The sequence below is a fragment of the Zootoca vivipara genome, chromosome 5 (assembly GCF_965207765.1).
Source record: "Zootoca vivipara chromosome 5, rZooViv2.hap1.1, whole genome shotgun sequence".
NCBI lineage: Eukaryota > Metazoa > Chordata > Lepidosauria > Squamata > Lacertidae > Zootoca > Zootoca vivipara.
The window spans coordinates 10,461,049-10,483,413 of NC_142588.1; the positions used below are offsets into that span (position 1 = coordinate 10,461,049).

The 22,365-nt window shown below is 46.1% G+C and overlaps 2 protein-coding genes across 6 annotated transcripts in view; one reads left to right on the plus strand and one right to left on the minus strand.

Moving 5' to 3' along the window:
- CBY2 (chibby family member 2) overlaps positions 1-22,365 on the plus strand; it is a 32,534-nt gene that overhangs the window by 3,929 nt on the left and 6,240 nt on the right. Inside the window, exons 2-5 of one of the 5 annotated variants that reach the window (XM_088669452.1) lie at positions 9,072-9,173; positions 9,584-9,664; positions 14,788-14,857; positions 15,910-15,970. The gene's annotated coding sequence lies outside the window, so the exon portion shown is untranslated. Of the gene's footprint in view, positions 1-9,071; positions 9,174-9,583; positions 9,665-10,450; positions 10,688-14,713; positions 14,858-15,909; positions 15,971-22,365 lie in introns of those variants that run through there. The other 4 variants (XR_015949958.1, XM_060275109.2, XR_015949957.1 and 1 more) reach the window with 4 other exon arrangements.
- On the minus strand, positions 222-17,853 carry LOC118096547 (uncharacterized). The gene is made up of 11 exons (XM_088669453.1): positions 17,419-17,853; positions 16,272-16,344; positions 14,774-14,838; positions 13,631-13,696; positions 11,526-11,582; positions 10,182-10,225; positions 9,042-9,155; positions 6,606-6,763; positions 4,111-4,178; positions 3,674-3,795; positions 222-1,557 (listed from the first exon to the last, which is right to left on the minus strand). Exons 1-11 carry the CDS (start codon positions 17,801-17,803, stop codon positions 1,465-1,467), a joined length of 1,245 nt encoding a protein of 414 aa, XP_088525579.1. The 5' UTR covers positions 17,804-17,853; the 3' UTR covers positions 222-1,464.

Consider the following 22,365-nt stretch of genomic DNA (forward strand, 5'->3'; position numbering starts at 1 on the left):
TTTTGCTTTGTTAATATTCTTCACTAAAAGCTCGTTACGCGTAAATTACCCAAGGACTTACTAGTAAACACATTTTCCATCCCAAGAGTCTCAGAGGGTTGGATCCTTTTGGTGTGATCCCTTGAGTCAAGATGTCAAAATGTTTCTGGTTTACTAAGAGACTTTGCTCCTGCCCAAAAGGATTCTCTCTCTCTCTTTTTTAAAACAATGAGATTTTCATTAGATTTTCATAACTTTAAGCAGTTAATTTCAATTTGTTATACATTTCTCTTATAATTTTGACTTCTCACCTTCCCTTCCATGCTGTTTTTATACCCATCCCTTTTATATACTGTAAAATATCACAATTTTCACCAAATGCATATTCCACTATTACAGGGGTCAGCAAACCTTTTCAGCAGGGGGCCGGTCCACTGTCCCTCAGACCTTGGGGGGTGGCAGACTATTTTTTTTGGGGGAGTGGCCCCACAAAGATCCCAGCAGGCCCCACAAAGATCCCAACAGATGCATTTTAAATAAAAATAAAAGGACACAGCATGCCAGACAGGCCCCACAAAGATCCCACAGATGCATTTTAAATAAAAGGACACAGCTTACCTGTGCCTTGCGAGCGGCAGGGGCTGTCGGTGGCAGCGGCGGAGGGACAATGAGCGGCGCAAAAGGGCTGGCTTTGGAGAGGGGCTGCTTAAAATAGCACTCAGCCAGCTCATCCCAGCTCCCTTCCTCCTCTAGGCAGGGCAGGGAGAAGCCAGGAGGAGGGAGGGAGGTGGCACGGTGTGTGTGTGTGTGTGTGTGAAATGGCGCAGCCCTGAACGATCAGAATCCCCACGCCGATCCACGCGGCGATTCCTGGACCGTCCATGGGCCAGATCCAGAAGGCAACTGGGCCAGATCCAGCCCCCACGGCTTAGTTTGCCAACCCCTGCTCTATTACATCACAAATTTCATCTAATATATGTATTCCTCTATTTGATATATTATCATTTCTTCCTGTTGCTCAAATTTCAAACCCTGCCTGCAGTTTCATTTGGTTGCTAAATTTATTTATTTTTTCAAATAATTCCAAAAGGCTACCCTCTATGATATGCCTGAGACAGTTTCTCAGTCATTATGATCTCTGCGGGTGCACGTATAGAAAATTCTGCAGGTGAATCTTCAGAAAGTTCTAGACACTCACCCACTGGCAGCAGGTGGGAACCGTGAATCCAGTTTCACATTTTAATTGACTGTGTTTGCTCACTTCCTCTCTTGGGTCAGGCATAAACTCTCAGCCTAAGCTACCTCACATGGGTGTTGGGAAGATGCAGAAGGAGCTATAGTGTCCTTTAGTCTGCTGGATGCCTTTTTTGGTACTATAAACAGCCGCACATCTCTCCATCCCCACCCCACCTTACTGGCAACTTTGTACAGCTCCAAAGGCGTCAACCATTCTTAATCTGGCCTTATGATTGCTATTGTCGGATATTAAACTTGGCCGGTCCCATCTGGGAAAAAAAGATAGAATATCTTCTTCCCATCAGAATAATATCTTTTCACAGGCTTGGTAGAATGGCAAATCTAAGGAAAAAGCGGGAGAAAAGGGAGAAGATAAGAGCATGGTTATTTATCAATTCTGGAGAACTCATTGGTAGCCAGTGGAAATAATTCTGGAAATTATTTTGTGTGCTCCTACTGTCTCTGCATCAGCGCTAGTTCCTGAACAGTCTTCAAGGGCAGCCCTGTAGATAATGTGTTGCAGTAATCTAGCCCAGAGGCCACCAGAGCATAGACAAGTTGAAGTTCAACGCTGAATGAACAAACAAGCACGTATGTAAGTTGCCTAATGAGAAGAGGCAAAGGTAGGCAGTTGTAGAGAAGAAAAGTAGCTGGCTGGATTAGGGTGCTCAGAAGACGGGGTGCTGCTGCTGGGTGTGTGTTATGAATGGAGGAATGAAGCGAGGGAGATATGGATGGGGGGATGAATGAAGAGGGGAGAAGGCAGGGAAAGAAAGAAAGAAAAAAAGGTACCTCCTTTGCCTGCCTGGCTTGGCCATCACTAGTAGGAAACCCCCAACCACTTCCCCCAGTGACGTTCAAGACCACCTATGATGCCATGCCTGTTGTAACGAATGTGACCACCGCACTTAGGAAATGCACTATGTTTCTGCACTATGAAAACACAAGGATGTGTGTGATATGCAAGGCTGCCCACCCCAGGCAGCATGATCGGCCGCTGTGAGGAATGAATGAGGAGGCAGCTGAAGCCCCAGCACACCGCCTGCCGAGTCTTGAGTCTCCCTAGGGACACAGGTGGCGCTGTGGTCTAAACCACTGAGCCTCTTGGGCTAGCCGATCGGAAGGTCGGCGGTTCGAATCCCCATGACGGAGTGAGCTCCCGTTGCTCTGTCCCAGCTCCTGCCAACCTAGCAGTTCGAAAGCACGCCAGTGGAAGTAGATAAATAGGTACTGCTGTGGCAGGAAGGTAAACGGCGTTTCCGTGCGCTCTGGTTTCCGTCATGGTGTTCCGTTGCGCCAGAAGCAGTTTAGCCCTGCTGGCCACATGACCCGGAAAGCTAGCTGTGGACAAACGCCGGCTCCCTCGGCCTGAAAGCGAGATGAGCGCTGTAACCCCATAGTCGCCTTTGACTGGACTTAACCGTCCAGGGATCCTTTACCTTTACCTTTTGAGTCTCCCAGCACAGTGGCAGGGATCCACAAGGCCTTTCCCTCAAGGAGTTCTCTTGATACAATTTATGGTAAGGGCTATGGGACATAGGGACAGGGGCAAGGAGGCAAGATTGTGATTTCTCGTGGTCTGGGGAATGGTAGGTTCCTGAACAGCCCCACACAATTGTCTCACAAAGTCATTCATGTAGACGTGACATTGGAAACGGCCGTGGGTGGGGGACAGCCATCAGTAGGATTCGCCCCATTGAAGTGCATTCCGGCTGCCATTTGGAAAATCAGCCGGTGGACACAGCAAACAGCCACGTTTTCAAGCAATTTAGGGGAAACCAAACGTTCTCCCAATGCATTTTTATAGCCACTTGAAATGACCGACATTTATGTATGTATTACTTGCCAAGATACCAACCCATTTCAATGCTTTCCTATGGCCACCCTACCCCACCTTGTCAGTATACAGGTGAAACTCGGAAAATTTGAATATCGTCGAAAAGTGCATTTATTTCAGTAATGCAACTTATTATTATTATTTTAATTTTAATTTTAATTTTTACAAATGCTTTCTTTTGGAAATTCCACAGTAATAAAACAAATAGTTACAATAATACAAAAATAAACATCGCCATTACATTTCATTAATTACATTCCATTTATAATTGACCCGCCTAACGACAAATAATTACAATTACAACAAATAAAGGCTTGCTCTGCATGTCATGCATATATCTCATATATTGGTTTCACCTTTTAAGTTGCGTTACTGAAATAAATGCACTTTTCGACGATATTCTAATTTTCCGAGTTTCACCTGTATCTATTTTATTCCGAGCTTATACAAGGGATGGCTACTGAATGCAAGGCAAGGGACAGCAAATCCCAGCCCACCTGCTGAATAAGTTCTTACTCTAGTAAATGAGCCCCAGCGCTAACTGAGCATCACAAAGGGACTTGGAAGAGGTCCCCCTGTACACAAGAGTCCCAATAAATTAGGATAAACCACATACTGTACCTTTAACTGTTCAGCTTTGAACTCCACATCTAAAGTCAGTATTTCCCTGGGCTCTGGACGTTTCTTGCAGACTTTTTTGGGTTTGGGTGGATAAGCTGATAATTTGAATGCGAGTTTCTTACCTGAAACAGTTTTAGGAGGAGAGTGTTCAAACAATTTGGAATTTCAGTATATAACGCTTAGTGTGTGTGTGTGTGTCTGTCTGTCTGTCTGTCTGTCTGTCTGTCTGCAGCCCACACTGTTCCCCCTTGCACCCTCCCTGGTGGATCTTTGCCCCACTTCTTTAAGGTGTCAGTTTGGGAGGAATTTCAGTAGGGAGAATGTAGCAGGATTTGTAGCAGGAGCTGGAGGGGATGGCAACGGGGCAGGGGTGGGGTGAGGAGACCAGACTCCCTAGATTCCCTAGATTCTGCAACCAACAAGAGGCTTGTACTCACATGGCCCAAACTTTATATATTGCTCAAAGATGTCCCTGTACTGTTCAATGCCCCCTTTTTCTTCAATCCTAGGAGAAAGAGGTGCTGAAAGTAAAAACCCTTAAGATTGCAAATAATGCCAGGCACAGAGCCAAGGTTTCACATGCTACGTCCACGTGAACATTGTGCAGGGAAAGCAGCCGGGGGAAGGTATGGATTGAAATAAAATTAATGTGTGGGGGAAAACAAAGCAGACTTGAGTTCACGAGTCCTTCCCTATGCAGAGGTGGTTGGGAATACAGCTGGAAGCTGATCTGCCTTTCCTTTTCCCAACTAGAAGGAAAGTGCAGATCCCTAGACTCAGGCACTGGAGCAGGAGAGCTTGATACTGGGGGTTTTATTGCATCCTCCATGTAGCATGCTTGAGAGGTGGCCGAGCAAGCAAACTTGTGGACAGTTGCTTCTGCATGTTGATCATATTCATGCAGTGGCATCAACAGAGGCGTAGTGTATAGAGCAAGGAAAGTGATAATGCCACTCTGTTCTGCCTTGGTCAGACCACACGTGGAGTACTGTGTCCAATTCTGGGCACCACAATTTAGGAAGGATGTCGACAAGCTGGAATGTGTGCAGAGGAGGGCAACCAAGTTGATCAAGGGTATAGAAGCCAAGCCTTAGGAGGAGCACTTGAAGGAAGCGGGTATGTTTAGCCTGGAAAAGAGGAGACTGGGAGGAGATATGATAGCCATCTTCAAATATCTTAAGGGCTGTCACACGGAAGAGGAAACAAGCTCTGGATGATAGGAATCGAATGGCTTCAAGTTACAAGAAAGGAGATTCCGGCTAAACAGTAAGAGCTGTTCGACAGTGGAACCATCTCCCTTGGGAAGTGGTGGACTCTCCTTCCTTGGAGGTTTTTAAGCAGAGGTTGGATGGCCATCTGTCATGGATGCTTTAGTTGAGATTCCTTCATTATAGGGGGTTGGACTAGGTCAGGCATGGCCAATCTTGGCCCTTCAGATGTTTTGGGACTACAACGGCCATCATCCCTAGCTAACAGGACCAGTGGTCAGGGATGATGGGAATTGTAGTCCCAAAACATCTGGAGGGCCAAATTTGGCCATGCCTGGACTAGATGACCCTTAGGGTCCCTTCTAACTCTACACCTCTATGGTTCTATGACATTTAGAAAGCAGTTCCATGTGCTGAAAAAGCCAAGATGGAGAGGTAGCACAATAAAAAAAGAGGAGAAATCTATATATTACTAGGGTTGAACGGTTACATAAGCATCTACCTACTTTGGATTTTTCTCCATAACAAACATGTTGGGAAGGGAAAAGATGTCAGGAGACACTGTTGTTGTTTAGTTGTTTAGTCGTGTCCAACTCTTCGTGACCCCATGGACCAGAGCACGCCAGGCACTCCTGTCTTCCACTGCCTCCTGCAGTTTGGTCAGACTCAGGTTCGTAGCTTCGAGAACACTGTCCAGCCATCTTGTCCTCTGTCGTCCCCTTCTCCTTGTGCCCTCCATCTTTCCCAACATCAGGGTCTTTTCCAGGGAGTCTTCTCTTCTCATGAGGTGGCCAAAGTATTGGAGCCTCAGCTTCAGGGTCTGTCCTTCCAGTGAGCACTCAGGGCTGATTTCCTTCAGAATGGATAGGTTTGATCTTCTTGCAGTCCATGGGACTCTCAGGAGTCTCCTCCAGCACCATAATTCAAAAGCATCAATTCTTCGGCGATCAGCCTTCTTTATGGTCCAGCTCTCACTTCCATACATCACTACTAGGAAAACCATAGCTTTAACTATACGGACCTTTGTCGGCAAGGTGATGTCTCTGCTTTTTAAGATGTTGTCTAGGTTTGTCATCACTTTTCTCCCAAGAAGCAGGCACCTTTTAATTTCGTGACTGCTGTCACCATCTGCAGTGATCGTGGAACCCAATGAGCCCCTTATTTTTGTCTGTCAAGTCTGAAGCATTTATTCCTTATGCTGGAAGTGCTCAAAATGACAACTTAAGATGGATTCTTCTTGGGAGTGAATAAAAGTCCTGGATTCCTTTTTTTCTTTTTTTAATGGCTATAAATTCTACACTTGAAAGTTGCTTTCTGGTTTTGAGTCTTATTCCATTGTAGATAGGGGCTGCCATAAGTCTGGGTTTTCATGGACAAGTCCAGAAATAGCTCAGCAAAATAGTGTCCAGGTGCATTTTTGCTGAATTGGCAAAATGTCTGGAAAAACCCGGACTTATGACAAGTAGGGCTATTTAAAAAAAGAAACAAAGGAAAGCCCTAAAACAATTTTTTTTTGGGGGGGGAGATGTTCAACAGCTCAACAACTTTGTTTGGATTTTCACTATTGAGAATATGGCAACCTGAATGGTTGACGGCCAGATCAAACTCCCCTCAAGACCGTTTCCACAGTCCTGTCATATTTAGCAATCAGAAAATAAAGCGGGAAGTCTCTGGGTAGTTTCAGAAGTTTGAGAGCTGAATAAGTCATCTCCAAAATTACTTACTGTTTAATCAGTGTCCTTCTAGTCTTGTTCTCTGTCCAAGAGCCATCCGATTGGTGTTGGTGAGGAGTGATGTCGATAGTACTTTCTCTGGGAGTGTTTTCTGTGAGCTCCTGAACTACACATTCGAAAATCTCCTTGTATGTCCTGCAACAAATAAGCTACACAAAACCCAGTAATCTGAAAAAAATCACTTTAATGGAAGCTGCTCTCGATTTTTTCCCTCGTTTACAGGCTATTTTATCCTAGATCCCAAATTTGCTAGTTCTTAGCTTTGCTTAGCTCTCTTGCGTCACCTCTGGGCTGCCCGTATTTTGCAGGAGCAATTCAAGCACATACCAAAAGTTCAGATTCGTGCGATTAAAGTGCTCTGCCACCTTAGCAGAACAAGTTCTTTCGTGGCCTTTTTGTGTGGGTAGAAAAGGGATGGGGAGATGCACTGAAAAGTGTGGGATCAACAAACGATTAACAGGGAAATACTGCCACATAATTAAACCAAGAGAAGTGCTCATTGTTGCAGAACCTCCCTGGAAACAAATGAGAACAAATGCTCAATAAAGACTGGGCAGAAGAACATTGCGGTTGTTGGGGCCGGCCCACCCATGAGGCAAGGTCAGCTGGCTGCCTCAGGCGGCAGGATCTGCAGGGGCAGCAGATCTCAGTTCAGATCTTTATTCCCCTCCTTGTTCCTGATGTAGATCTTCACTCCCCCCTTATTTTGTGTTAGGGAGAGAGGACACCATTTTGCGGTTTGCCTCAGGTGCCAAAATGTCTCACGCCTGCTCTGGTTGTCGAGTTAACTGCCTTCCATATCTGCCCCAAGGTAACGTACAGAAGAACATTTAGTTAACCTAGGTCGGTGTCGGCGAGTGCCAAAGATGCAACCCAAAACCCACTTATTTATCGCAAAGTGCCAACATGGCAATTAAACCTGTATATCTCATTTTCCCCTGCGTATTTCATGTTTCTTCTTTATAACTGCTGTTGTAATAAATAATCCTTTATAAAAGTTATTGCATTACATTCTTCATTAATAAAAAAATTCCTTCAGTAGCACCTTAAAGACCAACTAAGTTTTTATTTTGGTATGAGCTTTCGTGTGCATGCACACTTCATCAGATACACTGAAACAGAAGTCACCAGACCCTTATGTATATTCAGAGGGTGGGGGTGATGGGAATGGGTGATGGGCTGATAGGAGCGGTAAACCTGTTGATGACTGTTAACGACTGCTGATGACTGCAATTGGTCCTGCGGGGGGAAAGCAAGGGCTGAGGCGCTAAAGAAAGCTTGATCATGCATAATGAGATAAGAATCCAATGTCTTTGTTCATCCCAGGTGGCTCCATGGTTTTAAGCTTGGTAATGAGTTCCAATTCAGCAACTTCTTCCTTAAATTATCTTTACATTGATATATAATTTTATGGTATAACTCAATGCATTTTTTCCTTAAAAAATGTTTAGGGGTACTCTCATTTTGACTCAAGAAAATCACCATGGGGGGGGGGGGATAAATACAGTTCAAATCGGGGGAAATAAATACAGTGGCACATCAGTCTTCGAACAGCTTAGTTCTCGAACTACTTGGAACCTGAAAAACTTCAGACCCAGAAATGAGTGTTCCGGTTTTGGAACTTTTTCTTCGGAAGCTGAATGTGCTCTGTTCTGAGCATAACCTCCGTTTTGAGTGCCACACTTCCGTTTTCCTAGTGAGGGAAGGCGGGCTGGACGGCAAGCGAGCAGGCACCCCTACCTTCGCATCAGATCCCCTGCAACCCCATGAAGGCAACCAGGCTGAATAGTTGCTGGGGTTGGGGAAGGTGGAGGCAGCCCAGAAGCTGCATTTGAGAGCCCCTGAAGGCAGCCAGGCTCTCGTCAGCTGAGCTGCCCGCTCCCGCTCCCGCTCCTACTTGCGTGCAAGCAGGAGTGGAGGTAGGGATCTCTCAGCCCGAAGCCTGCACTCCACTTCTGAGAGATCCCCGTCTCCACTTCTGCTTGCACCCGAGCCCTCCTCTCCTCCTCCCCCATCCCGGCACGGAAGCTACGGCCCGGTGCGCATGCCCACAGACAGGGCTCTGAGTGCCCACTCTGGCATGCATGCCATAGGTTCGCCACCACTGACCTAGGTCGACACATGCACATATGGGTAGAGACAGTCATGATCACAGAACAGAGCTCTCTGGGCTCGTTTCTAAAGAAAGGGCAGAGAAACTGCAAACAGGGGAGCTGGGTATGGCCACCCAAATGGGGGTTGATCTCAGTCCCACTGGGGTTAGAAGTGAAGGGAGGGGAGGAGGTGAATGGGTCTCTTCCCACTGACATCTGCTTCTCCTTCTCCTCCAGAGGAAACCACCAGGGCACATACTATTGTTCTGAGAAGTATTCCAGTTTCAGAAGTTACGTTGTTGTTGTTGTTTTAAAAAATGAGAACAATACTCACACATTCCATTTTCTCTGGGCTCTCATCCAGGTACTCTGCTGTTGGTAAAGCTTTCAGTGCCGCAGTGCAAAACTCGCAGCAGCCAAGAAGGCAAAGATCGGTTTCAGAATGATCCTGAAAAGAGGTGGAGGGGTAAGCAAATGGCTTCTCAAACCAAACTAGCTATTCACAGGAAAACATGTATATGAATGCGGTTTAGGCTCAGAGTCAAATCACTTTTCCATGAGGAGGCCCCTTCTGTGATTCCAGACCAGGGACAAGTGAACAGCTCATCCAATACAACGGGGTTGACTCTGGCTCCCTGAAAATGTTTGCTTTCATTTAAACAAATATTTAGAACTGTGGAGAAACAGTTATAAAACGAGCGGACAACTGCTGTGGATGGGTGGGAATTCATATCTACAGGAGAGTGGCTGTGCCGGTTAGGTGGGAACTATTGTGCCTAAAGAGGGCTTGTGTAATCCTTGGTTCTTGCCACCCTCTCTCTAAAATATTGCCTCCAGTAGTCAAAATCTATATTCCCAGGGCTTTTTTTCCCCCAGGGGGAACTCACAGAAACTCAGTTCCAGCACGTCTCAGGTGGGTGCCATTGCCATTCTAAGACAACGAGGGAGGTGTTCATGGTGAGTTCCGGCACCTCTTTTTTTCTTGGAAAATAGCACTATGCATTCCCCACAGGTAGATCATTATATGTGACCATAGATCTCAATTGTACAAAACAAACCCCTACAAAGAGATGAACTACAATACTTTTGGTCCCAACTATACATGATCTCGGGGGTGCGGGTGGCGCTGTGGTCTAAACCACAGAGCCTAGGGCTTGCCGATCGGAAGGTTAGCGGTTCAAATCCCCACGACGGGATGAGCTCCCGTTGTTCGGTCCCAGTTCCTGCCCACCTAGCAGTTCAAGAGCATGTCAAAGTGCAAGTAGATAAATAGGTACTGCTCCGATGGGAAGGAAAACGGTGTTTCCGTGTGCTGCTCTGGTTCGCCAGAAGCGGCTTTGTCATGCTGGCCACATGACCTGGAAGCTGTCTGCGGACAAACGCCAGCTCCCTTGGCCAATAACGCGAGATGAGCGCCGCAACTCCAGAGTCGTCCGCAACTGGACCTAATGGTCAGGGGTACCTTTACCTTTACCTTTATATGTAATCTCACCTCTGACTTGTGATCTTCAGAACTCTCTTTGACGTTTCCAAGCAAAATGCATCGGAAATATTTTAGAAGGGGGTAAATATACAAAGATGAAAAACAAAGTTAATCCTTGGCAAAAAGCTTTTCTTAGGTTTGCTTATTTGTTCAAAATGCAAGGTGCTTGGCGCAAACCAAGCCAAATGATAAGCATGGGATAGAGGAGCCCTTTTCAGATATGTAGAGGACCAAACTTCCCAACTTATTTCTCTTTGTAGGTGCCAGAGAATGGTGGTGAAGTACAGTCATGCCTTGGAAGTCGAACGGAATCCATTCCGGAAGTCCATTCAACTTCCACAACATTCGGAAACCAAATCACGGCTTCTGATTGGCTGCAGGAAGTTCCGCTGGACGTTCAGCTCCCAAAAATAGTTCGCAAACCAGAACAGTCACTTCCGGGTTTGCGGCGTTCGGGAGCCAAAACGTTCCGAGAACTAAGCTGTTCGAAACCCAAGGTACGACTGTAGACATATTTCACCAAAATGTTCCTAAAATCTTAATTGACCTGCTCTTTCTTATTGGGTATTGGAATTCTCATTTTGCTGCTACCGTAAGCAATCTTAAACAAGAACACCTTCTATACTTCTGTGTAAATATGTGGGAAATTGCCTTGCCCTAAACCAGTTGCCTCGGGTCTCTTGGGCTCTATTTGGCTGCTGTGTGAGTTGTTTGGATCCCTGGAAGGGTGGTCTCATCCTACAACTCAGGGTCTTGGGTTTGACAGTGAACCCCTTAACCCTTTCAAACATCAGCTGGGGAAGACTCAAAGAGATAAATGATCGTAATTTACAGGAAGGCTGCTGTGTGCGCACACAGTGTAACTCAGAGCGCTAACCAGCCCCAAGCATTTATTCTCTATTATTGCTGGTCTTTCACAAATCTGCTCATGGGAGGAGCAAAGGGAAGTAGGATTGCGGCAACGGAAGCCACCTGTTAATTAAGGGAAGAAAAAGCACAAGCTGGCATCTTCATGATTACTATGCCACGTGGGTGCTGCAAAAATGGAAACAAAACTTCAAAGCATAAACGGCATCCAGCCCATAATAAACTGCCATGTTGGAAGGTTCCACCAGCGACATGGCTGTCTACTCCGGCACACAGTTGTTTGCAGAAATCTTTCTCATTCTTGCTACCTGATGTCCGTTTTTAGCAGAACTCAGAACCTTCAGAACCTTCCCTGTGAAGGTGGTAGTTGAATGGAATGGGATACCTTACAACCTCATTTCTGTATCAAATAGTTCAACCTGTGGCTGGTGAGATGCCTTAAAACCTTATCAGTGTGACAAGGCGTACCTTCACTGACCACTTCGGCGACATCTGTTTTTTCTAATATGTTGCGAACTATTAGCTCTGTAGAACAAACAAACAAACAAACAAACAAACAAACACTTTTGTGGCCTTCTGAAACTGAACATCAAGCTACTTAAATGAAAAAATCCCCATCAACAATTTGCCTCCTGCCTCCCCCCAAAAAAAACTGATATGATGATTGCAAGCAGGAGCAAGACCCTGAGTCAACAGACCTCTGTATCAGCCACTCTGAACTCATTGACATCTCTACCTTAACCAACACTTGATATCCTGTAGATCAGTGTTTCTCAACCAGTGTGCCTCCAGATGTTTTGGGACTACAACTCCCATCATCCCTAGCTAGCAAGACCAGTGGTCAGGAATGATGGGTGTTGTAGTCCCAAAACACCTGGAGGCACACTGGTTGAGAAACACTGCTGTAGATGAGCGTGTAAAACTGACTCCATTGAAGAGCATTGGGTTTGAGGTGACATGAAGCTCTGCAGACATTCTCTCTTTGGTTGATCTGTGATAGTTTATCCACTCACACAAAACACTGACGCCAGTTATCAGGTGGCCAACATGTGAACAAGCTCTAGGAGAACGCATTCAATTGGGTCAATATGTCGCTCCAGAGTTTCCCTGAAAGATCTAAACGCATTGCCGTTCATTGTTCACCCTTCAATTGCTTCTACGGATCAAATAAGAAAAGCATCATAATGGGGTCTAGCCGAGATACCATGTACTCTTGAACCCTGTTGTAGGAATTTAGGGGTCGGGTGACCCAGAAAACAACTAGGTTCTGACCCAGGAAGAGTCCGAGAACCTGACAAGGAGACCAATTTACGGAGCTCCTTGTCGGAGGAAAATGACAGGGACCACACCAGAACGTCTAGGAAGCAAGGCAATTTATTTCCAAACAAAAGAAACTGTTGCAACAGGGTCCTTCACCCACGTAGCAGGACGTAACATAACTTTTCTATAAGACCATAGTTTTATTGGATCAGAAAAAGGATTTTAGGTCCCCAAGATCTTCTTTTTGGGAAGGAATGCTTTGACGTGGAGATTTAGCCAGGAGGGTGAAGGGTGGAAATACCAGTGTTGGGAGACCCTATTTACTTAAGGCATTTGCATCTATTTGGAGAGATTGTAAGGGTGCTTAGGTGAGACTTATGCAAAAGGGAGGTGGGGGTGTTTTCCGGAGACAGTCTGGGGCAGTGATGGCGAACCTATGACACGCGTGTCAGACGTGACACGCAGAGCCCTCACTGCTGGCACGCGCCCCATCGGCCCATTCGTGCTGTTGTTGTTGTGTCCCTTCCCCCCATTTGTTCTCCCGCTCCTCCTACAGCTTGTCTCTGCTGTTAAAACCCGGATCCTTTTTTTGTTGTTGCTGGTAGCCAGAGATTGGTTTTTTAACCCTTTCTGTGCTGTTTTTTTCTGGCGCTTTGGCAGACTATGATTGGGTGTAACAGCGTTAATTTTTTAACCCGTTCTGTGCTGGGTTTTTTGGCGCTTTGGCAGACTATGTCGGTGCTGCGTGTCAGTTCCAGCGAAGGTATTATTCATTATTTATTTCTGTTCTCCCCCCCCCAAAAAAGTGCAGCAGCTTTGGGGCACCCCCTCAAAAAACGCAAAGCAACTTTTGCACCCCCCAAAAAACCTCCAAAACTTTGGTCAGCAGCTCTCCCCCAAAAGCTCAACAACTCTGGGCACTTTGTGATAAATAAATAAGGGGTTTTTGGTTTGGTTTGGTTAAATAATTTTTTTGGTTTATTAAATACAGTTATATATTACAATTATACATTTTTGTTATTTAAACTATAAATATCGTGAAATTATGGTTTTTTTTCTCGAAGTGACACACCACCCGAGTTATGCTCGGTTTTTTGGCGGATTTTGACACACCAAGTTCAAAAGGTTGCCCATCACTGGTCTGGGGTCAAGTGGGGATTATTCTTCCTGTTGAGCAATCTCTGGGAAGGAGAAATGGCTCCTGTCAGGTCCTGGCATCGTTCCCCTCTCTGTACATCTGTGAGTGTATGGCGTTCAATTTTCTACAACAACCCCAATAATGTTAAGCACATTTTGCTGTTGCTAAAACTCACCCTCACTTTCTCCGACATCATGGCTCTCCTTGATACTCTTCCTTGCCTGCGCCAGCATTCTTCTCCCTGTGTGAGAAATACTGGTATATATTGCAACGCTGAAACAAGCAACATAAAAACCCAATATATAACCAACACAATAAAATACTGTATTCAACACAGAACAAAGGCAGCTGGCAAATACACTAACTTTTCCGCCAGGACTTTAAAAATACATATGACATGTCAAAAGCCAAAGCTTCGGCGTTTGCTGGAAGCAGCGTAATCGAAGCAGCAAGTAAACCTCCATGGAAGGGAACTCCACAACTTAGAAGCTGCTATAAAGGTAAAGGTAAAGGTACCCCTGACCGTTAGGTCCAGTCGCAGAAGACTCTGGGCTTGCGCACTCATCTTGCTCTATAGGCCAAGGGAGCTGGCGTTTCTCTGCAGACATCTTCCGGGTCATGTGGCCACCATGACTAAGCCGCTTCTGGCAAACCAGAGCAGCGCACGGAAACGCCGTTTATCTTCCCGCCAGCGCGGTACCTATTTATCTACTTGCACTTGACTTGCTTTTGAACTGCTAGGTGGGCAGGAGCTGGGACCGAACAATGGGAGCTCACCCCGTCACGGGGATTCAAACTGCTGACCTTCCCATCGGCAAACCCTAGGCTCTGTGGTTTAGACCACAGCGCCACCCGTGTCCCTTGGGGCTGCTATAGAAGATGCTTTTTTGAGGGTGGTGGAACAACCAAGAGGTCAACTCCTCTGATCTTAACACCCAAGAGGGTCTGTAGGAAAAGAGGCAACCTGGGGCAAGTAAGAAATTCATAGGCTACCTACACAAAAGAGCAGAGCGTTCCAAAGCAATATAAAATTAGTGAAAACTGAATTTTAGACTTTAAAAGTGTGCAAATTAATTATCCGACTCCTCATTATGGGTTAGACATGATCTCTTAATTTTGTCATAGTTTAAAGGAATCTAGCTAATAAAAGAAATAGCATTTGGAAGATAAAACCACAGCATTTCAAATGCAATCAAATTTTGCCAAGTCGGCCCAAAACTGGTTTTCAATGTGTACATATGCCTGTGTCATTGTTTAGAAGACACTCTCTCCGAAAGACAAACTGATTAAGGCCAGCAAAGTATTCTTATTATCATACTTTTTTCTTCTGAGTCCGAGTAACTCCATTCTGTCTGAGTTTCCACATCTGTAACACCACATTTTCTGCAATGGGGAAAGAAAGGTAAGAGACTTCCTGTTTTAACAAAGATACCCCATATATACTTTGATGTTGTGTTGAGGGCAGGGGGAAATAATTATGAGCTACGTAATCCAAAGTTCTGTGCCCCCCCCCCGAGTTTACGGTTGTAAACTTTGAGGGTTTTTTTTTTCAATCAAGCAGTATATAATTTTCATAAATAACACAAAGCATCATGGCAATGCTGAGTTTAGTTAACATCTGCAGTAGAGGAGACCATTGTCTCTATTCAGACAGAAGTGAATTTTTCTCAATTCCCTGACGAATTGTAATTCAGCTGTTTCGCACTGGAGTTTCCCTTTTAAATTCCTTTGCCCAAAAGTAGCTACCAGAAGATTAGCTGCAGATTCCCCTGGCATGGGCGTACCCAGCATGGGGCAGGAGGGGGCAGCTGCCCCCCCCAGAAGCAGGGCAGCTGGAGAGGGCAGGCAGGGGTGCTGCCTGTTGTGCTCCGCCTCAGCCTGCTTGGCTGAAGTGAAACGGCAGCAGCGGCAGCGAAGCTGCCTCCGTTGAAAAAAACCTGGACCTGGGCTAACTTCAGCCCACACTCCTTCAAGTCACAGCGAGCACAGCACAGAAAGTGCTGTGAACTGCAAATGAAGTGCCGTGGAGCATTGTGGGGCAGCACTTTCTGTGCTGTGCTCGCTGTGACTTAAAAGAGTGTGGGCTGAAGTTAGCCCAGGTCCAGGTCCAGGTTTCCTTCAACAGAGGCAGCTTCACTGCTGCTGCCTTGTTTTAGTCACCGCTGCCATTAAAGGAGCGGGAAAGGCAGGAGTGCAAGCACAGGTGGCTCTGTGTGCTGCCTTGCAAACGGCCCCCTTTCCTCTGGGTGGCGTGGATGTTGACCATGCCTCCTGGGGGGATCCTGGCCACATCATTGCCAGCTAGCCAATTGGGTGGCTGGGGGGCGTGGCTGGGGTGCCCCCCTAGCTTTGATCCTGGGTACGCCCATGTCCACTGGTAGATTGAAATTCTCTCCTACATTGAACATTGCTATTTCTAATGTCGGATTTGTTTCCATTGGTTGCTTTTCATAGATACTGCCTGGTTTGTCCTATGTGGAATGTGGAAGATGCAATTACATTGGAAGATGAACAGGTGATTATCAAAGAACATTATCAGGCCCTGCAATAGTGTTGCCAGAGTGTCTTTATGGTTTTCCTTGGAACTAGTTTTTGCCTCTTCCCTCCCCTTCCCTGCCCTCAACAAGGGATCATATGGGATGTCAATTTTCAGATGGAAGGGGGCCTGTTCTGGTGGCTTTTTGGATTCAGTATCAGAAACAAGTTAGCAAGGTTCTGAGCTGAACCATATCTTAAACTAATGATTTAATAGGCTGTCTGTCTGGACACAGCACCGTTATTGGTGTTAACGAAATGTAGAACAGGATGTTACTAACACTGTTGGCAACTCTGCTTTCATTGATGTTTGAGACTCAAGAACTGAAGATGATGGAGATCTTGTCTCGGAATCTGAAGGAAGAGAAAAAGGGACTTTTAAAAAAGCCAGCAGAATAAAACAGGGGTAAAAGTTGTTGCTGTTTCATTAGCTCAGCCCCAGAACAAAAAAAAAGGATGCTTCTTTCCTTTCCTGGGGAGGGGAGAAATGCTATGGAGATCCCCAAAGCACTGAGCATAGAACTAGCAACCCACCTTGTACTGTGGGGTACCAGCACCAGCCATTGAGCTAGTGGGCAATTGGGAACCGCCACAAGGGATTTTGGCAGGTGGTTGGAACAACTCACCTGTCAGTCACATGACATCGTAACGCCATCACATTATTTTCAGGTGCAGCAAACCCGCTCATGTGTCAAAATTTTACCTGCATGGCTGATCCGGATGAGGATCTGACCCATGGAGCCAAAAATGTTTCCCATCCCTGGGCTAGTGGGACTGGTCATCTTGACTACAGATTTGACTCAGCAAAATATCTACCCAGGATATTAATAATAATAATAATAATAATAATAATAATAATAATAATGATAATGCTGCAATAAATAATAGAGACACAAGCAGCTTCAAATACACATTAAACTCCCAGGTGGATGAGCCCAGTGCCATTGCCTCGATCCTATTCAGCTCCTGATTCCCCAGCTGCTTTTGAGCTTTTTAAAAATAAAAAATAAAAGACTAGATTGTAGACTCCCCATATCTCATGTAGTTGAGCAAATCTCTATTTTGCTGGCTGGCAATAACGTATTTATTACTGCACTGGTTGCAAAATTTGCCTTGGCTGCAAGTAAGCTGGGCACCAATACAAGTATCATAAGGAGGAGTGTGAGATAGAATCATAGAATCATAGAACTGTAGAGCTGGAAGGGACCACAAGGGTCATCTAGTCCAACCCCCTGCAATGCAGGAATCTTTTACCCAACATGGGGCTCGAACTCACAACCCTGAAATTAAGAGTCTTGTGCTCTACCGACTGAGCTATCCTAGCCTGTGGAGTGCTTAACTTATACAGGTGTGGTTTTTGCATTTTTGCTTTGCTGTTGTTGCTGTTTGTATTTTATGCATTGTGACCAGAAAGTCTCAAATACTCACCAGGGAATAATATACAGGTACCTGCTTTTGAGGATTGTTCAATGTTTTCTGAGACATCTTTGCACACGTCCTCTACATGGATAACAACAGAAGCTGCCTTTGGCTCTCTTTCATCGGACAGACTTTGCTCCTTGCTTCGACTTGTACTAGCTTCACTCTTATTCAAATAGAGATTGCTCTGCGTAATGTAGGCTTCTATTGACTCTCTAGCAAGGGCAGATTTAGAAGCAGAATCCTTCTCTTGCAGTTTCTTAACATTTTCTTCAGTGAGAAGCAGGCTGGAAGGTTTGAGATCTGCTGGCTGGGATGTAGAAAGTGAAGGAGTTCTTTTTGGTTCCAAACTGTCTTTACTACCAGGCCCGGTCAGCTTCTGTCCACTCGACATATTGTCAACACACAAAGGAGACTGGGCTCTGAAAGCAATAAAGGAAACAAAGGGACAATTAAATAATAAATATTAATATTTTTTACCCGTTCTTCACCCCAATCTCCTGGGGCGGGTTACAACTATTAAAACACAATGTTTAAACATTTTTAAGCCACTTATGACCACAAAAACAGGTAGGTCCTAAAAATATACGTCTCAAGTCAGGGTTGGCCTGCCCATGAAGCAGACTGAAGCAGCTACCTTGGGCAGTGGAATCCCAGACCCTCCAAGTGTCCCTATTTTCCAAGGATAGTCCTGGAATGCTCACTGGAAGGACAGATCCTGAAGCTGAGGCTCCAATACTTTGGCCACCTCATGAGAAGAGAAGACTCCCTGGAAAAGACCCTGATGTTGGGAAAGATTGAGGGCACTAGGAGAAGGGGACGACAGAGGACGAGATGGTTGGACAGTGTTCTCGAAGCTACGAACATGAGTTTGACCAAACTGCGGGAGGCAGTGCAAGACAGGAGTGCCTGGCGTGCTATGGTCCATGGGGTCACGAAGAGTCGGACACGACTAAACAACAAGTCCTGGATTTACAGAAGCCACCCCAGTTTCTGATCTGATCTCAGAATGCCTCGCTTTTCCTTGGGATGTCCCTATTTAAATTGGAGAAAAGTTGGAGGGTAGAGCAAAAGGTGTGTAGGGTAGGGCAAAAGGGACCCTTGACCATTAGGTCCAATCGTGACTGACTCTGGGGTTGCAGCGCTCATCTCGCGTTATTGGCCGAGGGAGCCGGCGTACAGCTTCCAGGTCATGTGACCAGGATGACAAAGCCGCTTCTGGCGAACCAGGGCAGCACACGGAAACGCCGTTTACCTTCCCGCCAGAGCAGTACCTATTTATCTACTTGCACTTTGACGTGCTTTCGAACTGCTAGGTTGGCAGGAGCTGGGACTGAGCAACAGGAGCTCACCCCGTCGCGGGGATTTGAACCGCTGACCTTCTGATCGACAAGCCATAGGCTCAGTGGTTTAACCCACAGCGCCACCCGCATCCCCCAGAGGGTATGGTAGGACATGCCTATTAGCTGGGCTACTGGTTTGCTTCTCTCTTTATATATATATAATCCAGGGGTCCCCAAACTATGGCCCCCGGGCCGGATGCGGCCCAATCGGCCTTCCAATCCGGCCCGTGACGACCCCCGCCGCCCGCTGCCGCCGCCCGCTCTCACAGCGCGCGGCGCAGCGACGATCTAAAAAATCGGCAAAAAATCGCCGAAAATCCTTTGTGCGCATGCGTATGGGCCTCTCCCGACCCGGAAGAGGTCATTTCTGGTGCACTTCCGGGTCGGGGGAGGCCCATACGCATGCGCACAAGCGATTTTCGGCGATTTTTTCCCCGCCCGTGTGCGTGTGCGCATGCGCACGGGCGCGCACTCCCCCGCCCTCCGGCTCGCTGCGCGCGCACTCCCCTGCCCTCCGGCCCGCCGCACAGTCGGCGCGGCGGGCACCGGCCCGCCGCACGGTAAGTCTGGGGACCCCTGATATAATCTTTTTATTTGATTTTCAAAAAAAGAGACAGGAAAAAACATATATCAAAACACCACAAAATCCAAATATCAAGATTACTCTGAATCTCCTGACTTCGCCCCATCCCTTCCATATGTCCTTTTGATTCTATTTTCAACTGCATGGCAATACTTCTCCAATTTTTCATCTTCCTAAGTTAACTATACATTCTGTTACATTACAAGTGTATTTAAAATCCTGCTAATGTTTTGACCTGTTTACAATGATTTTGTATATACATTGTAAACATTTCCCATTCTTTTTTAAATTTCTTGTCTTCTTGATTCCCGAGCTTCCCAGTTAATTTTCACCATTTCGGCATTGTCCATCAACTTGATTTGCCATTCATGGTTTGTTTCTCTCTTACCACTTGTGGTTTGAAATTTCTGTAGCAGCACACTTAGTGGTACAAAAACATTCTCCAATCACTATCCACTGAGATCGTTGCACTGGATCTATGCTATAAAGAAAAGTAACAGAAAGGTTTTTGTGTGTGTTAATAAATAAAATATATCTTTCTTACACTTATTTTGTGTGTGTGTGTGTGTGTGTGTGAGAGAGAGAGAGAGAGAGAGAGAGAGAGAGAGAGAGAGAGAGAGAGAGAGAGAGAGAGAGAGAGAGAGAGATGTCCAGGAAGCAGGATACAGTACAGTGGAACCTCTGTTTGCGAACACCTCGGTTTATGAATTTTCAGTTTACGAACGCTGCGGACCCATCTGGAACGGATTAATTCACTTTGGGAAAGTTCGCTTCAGTTTATGAACGCTTCAGTTTATGAACAGACTTCTGGAAACAATTACACCCATGCTTCGGGTTAAGTACGCTTCAGGTTGAGTACTCCGCAGACCGTCTGGAACAGATTAATCCACTTTCCATTACTTTCAATGAGAAAGTTCGCTTCAGTTTATGAACGCTTCAGTTTATGAACAGATTTCCGGAACCAATTGTGTTCATAAACCGAGGTACCACTGTAGTTCTTTTGAATTTGTGTGGTCCAAGGGCTTGGGATTGTGAAGAAAGCAATTGGCTTCAGGCACAGAAATTGTTTAGTTCTCTGTTGTGGATTTTTTATTTTATTTTTAAGTTTCTCACTCAATTAAACAAGAAAATAAATTGCATTTGAAAACCATCAATGGGGAGAGTAAATTCCAGGGAAATCAAAGTGTAGGACTTCTGTTGCATTTACCTTACTTTTGAGGTGACTTAGTAAGTGTCCTTTCTTTCACTCTACTTGCGCGTGTAGACCCTTTAACCACCCCCAAATAAATTCAGACAAGACTCAATTTTTTTGGTTTGGTTTTTGGCAGAATTTAGGCCACAACTTTATTGATTGCAATCAAGTGAGTGGTTGCATAGGCTCAGGTTCAACTAGCTCCCTGCACCTTTGCAGGCAGCGCTGACCCAGGGCACACCATAGGTCAACCTTGGGTGAACACCCAGCACAATGGAAAGCGGGGTCAAGCCAGTCCACCAGCCAGATCTTCCCTGGACTCTGGCTCCGGGAACAACCCTTCTCAGGGTTGACCAACCAAAGAGTCCCTGGATTCCTTTAACGGAATACCCATCGCATAGGGACGGCCAGAGCGCTCTGCCACCCCTATCACCTGAACCAGAGCCTATCCACAACCTTAGACTCACAGCTGTCCATGGAGGCACAGGTCAACTCTGTGTCCAAGGCAGCTGTTTATCAGCTCCATCTGGTACGCAGGCTGAGTCCCTACCTGCCCACTGACTGTCTCTCCAGAGTGGTGCATGCTCTAGTTATCTCTCGCTTGGACTACTGCAATGCGCTCTACATGGGGCTACCTTTGAGGGTGACCCGGAAACTACAACTAATCCAGAATGCGGCAGCTAGACTGGTGACTGGGAGCGGCCGCCGAGACCACATAACATCGGTCCTGAAAGACCTACATTGGCTCCCAGTACGTTTCCGAGCACAATTCAAAGTGTTGGTGTTGACCTTGAAAGCCCTAAACGGCCTCGGTCCGGTATACCTGAAGGAGCGTCTCCACCCCCATCGTTCTGCCCGGACACTGAGGTCCAGCTCCGAGGGCCTTCTGGCGGTTCCCTCACTACGAGAAGCCAAGTTACAGGGAACCGGGCAGAGGGCCTTCTCGGTAGTGGCACCCACCCTGTGGAATCCCCTCCCACTAGAGGTCAAAGAGAACAACAATTACCAGACCTTTAGAAGGCATCTCAAGGCAGCCCTGTTTAGGGAAGCTTTTAATGTTTGATGGATTTCTGTATTTTAATGTTTGATGGATTTCTGTATTTTAGAATTTCTGTTTTGTTGGAAGCCGCCCAGAGTGGCTGGGGGAACCCGGCCAGATGGGCGGGGTATAAATATATTATTATTATTATTATTATTATTATTATTATTATTATTATTATTATTACAAGTTGTGATGATTTGCTTTGCAGCAGGCAAAACCCAAATGGCACCAGCCAATCCGCCAAGTGAGGAAAATTCCTGCCGTGCCCCTGTCTCAAGAATAGACAACACACGGCGGCATAGCAAGGTCATGCGTTGTTGTTGTTGTTTAGTCGTTTAGTCGTGTCCGACTCTTCGTGACCCCATGGACCATAGCACGCCAGGCACTCCTGTCTTGCACCGCCTCCCGCAGTTTGGTCAGACCGATGTTGGTAGCTTCGAGAACACTGTCCAACCATCTCGTCCTCTGTCGTCCCCTTCTCCTTGTGCCCTCAATCTTTCCCAACATCAGGGTCTTTTCCAGGGACTCTTCTCTTCTCATGATGTGGCCAAAGTATTGGAGCCTCAGCTTCACGATCTGTCCTTCCAGTGAGCACTCAGGGCTGATTTCCTTCAGAATGGATAGGTTTGATCTTCTTGCAGTCCATGGGACTCACAAGAGTCTCCTCCAGCACCATAATTCAAAAGCATCAATTCTTCGGCGATCAGCCTTCTTTATGGTCCAGCTCTCACTTCCATACATCACTACTGGGAAAACCATAGCTTTAACTATACGGACCTTTGTAGGCAAGGTGATG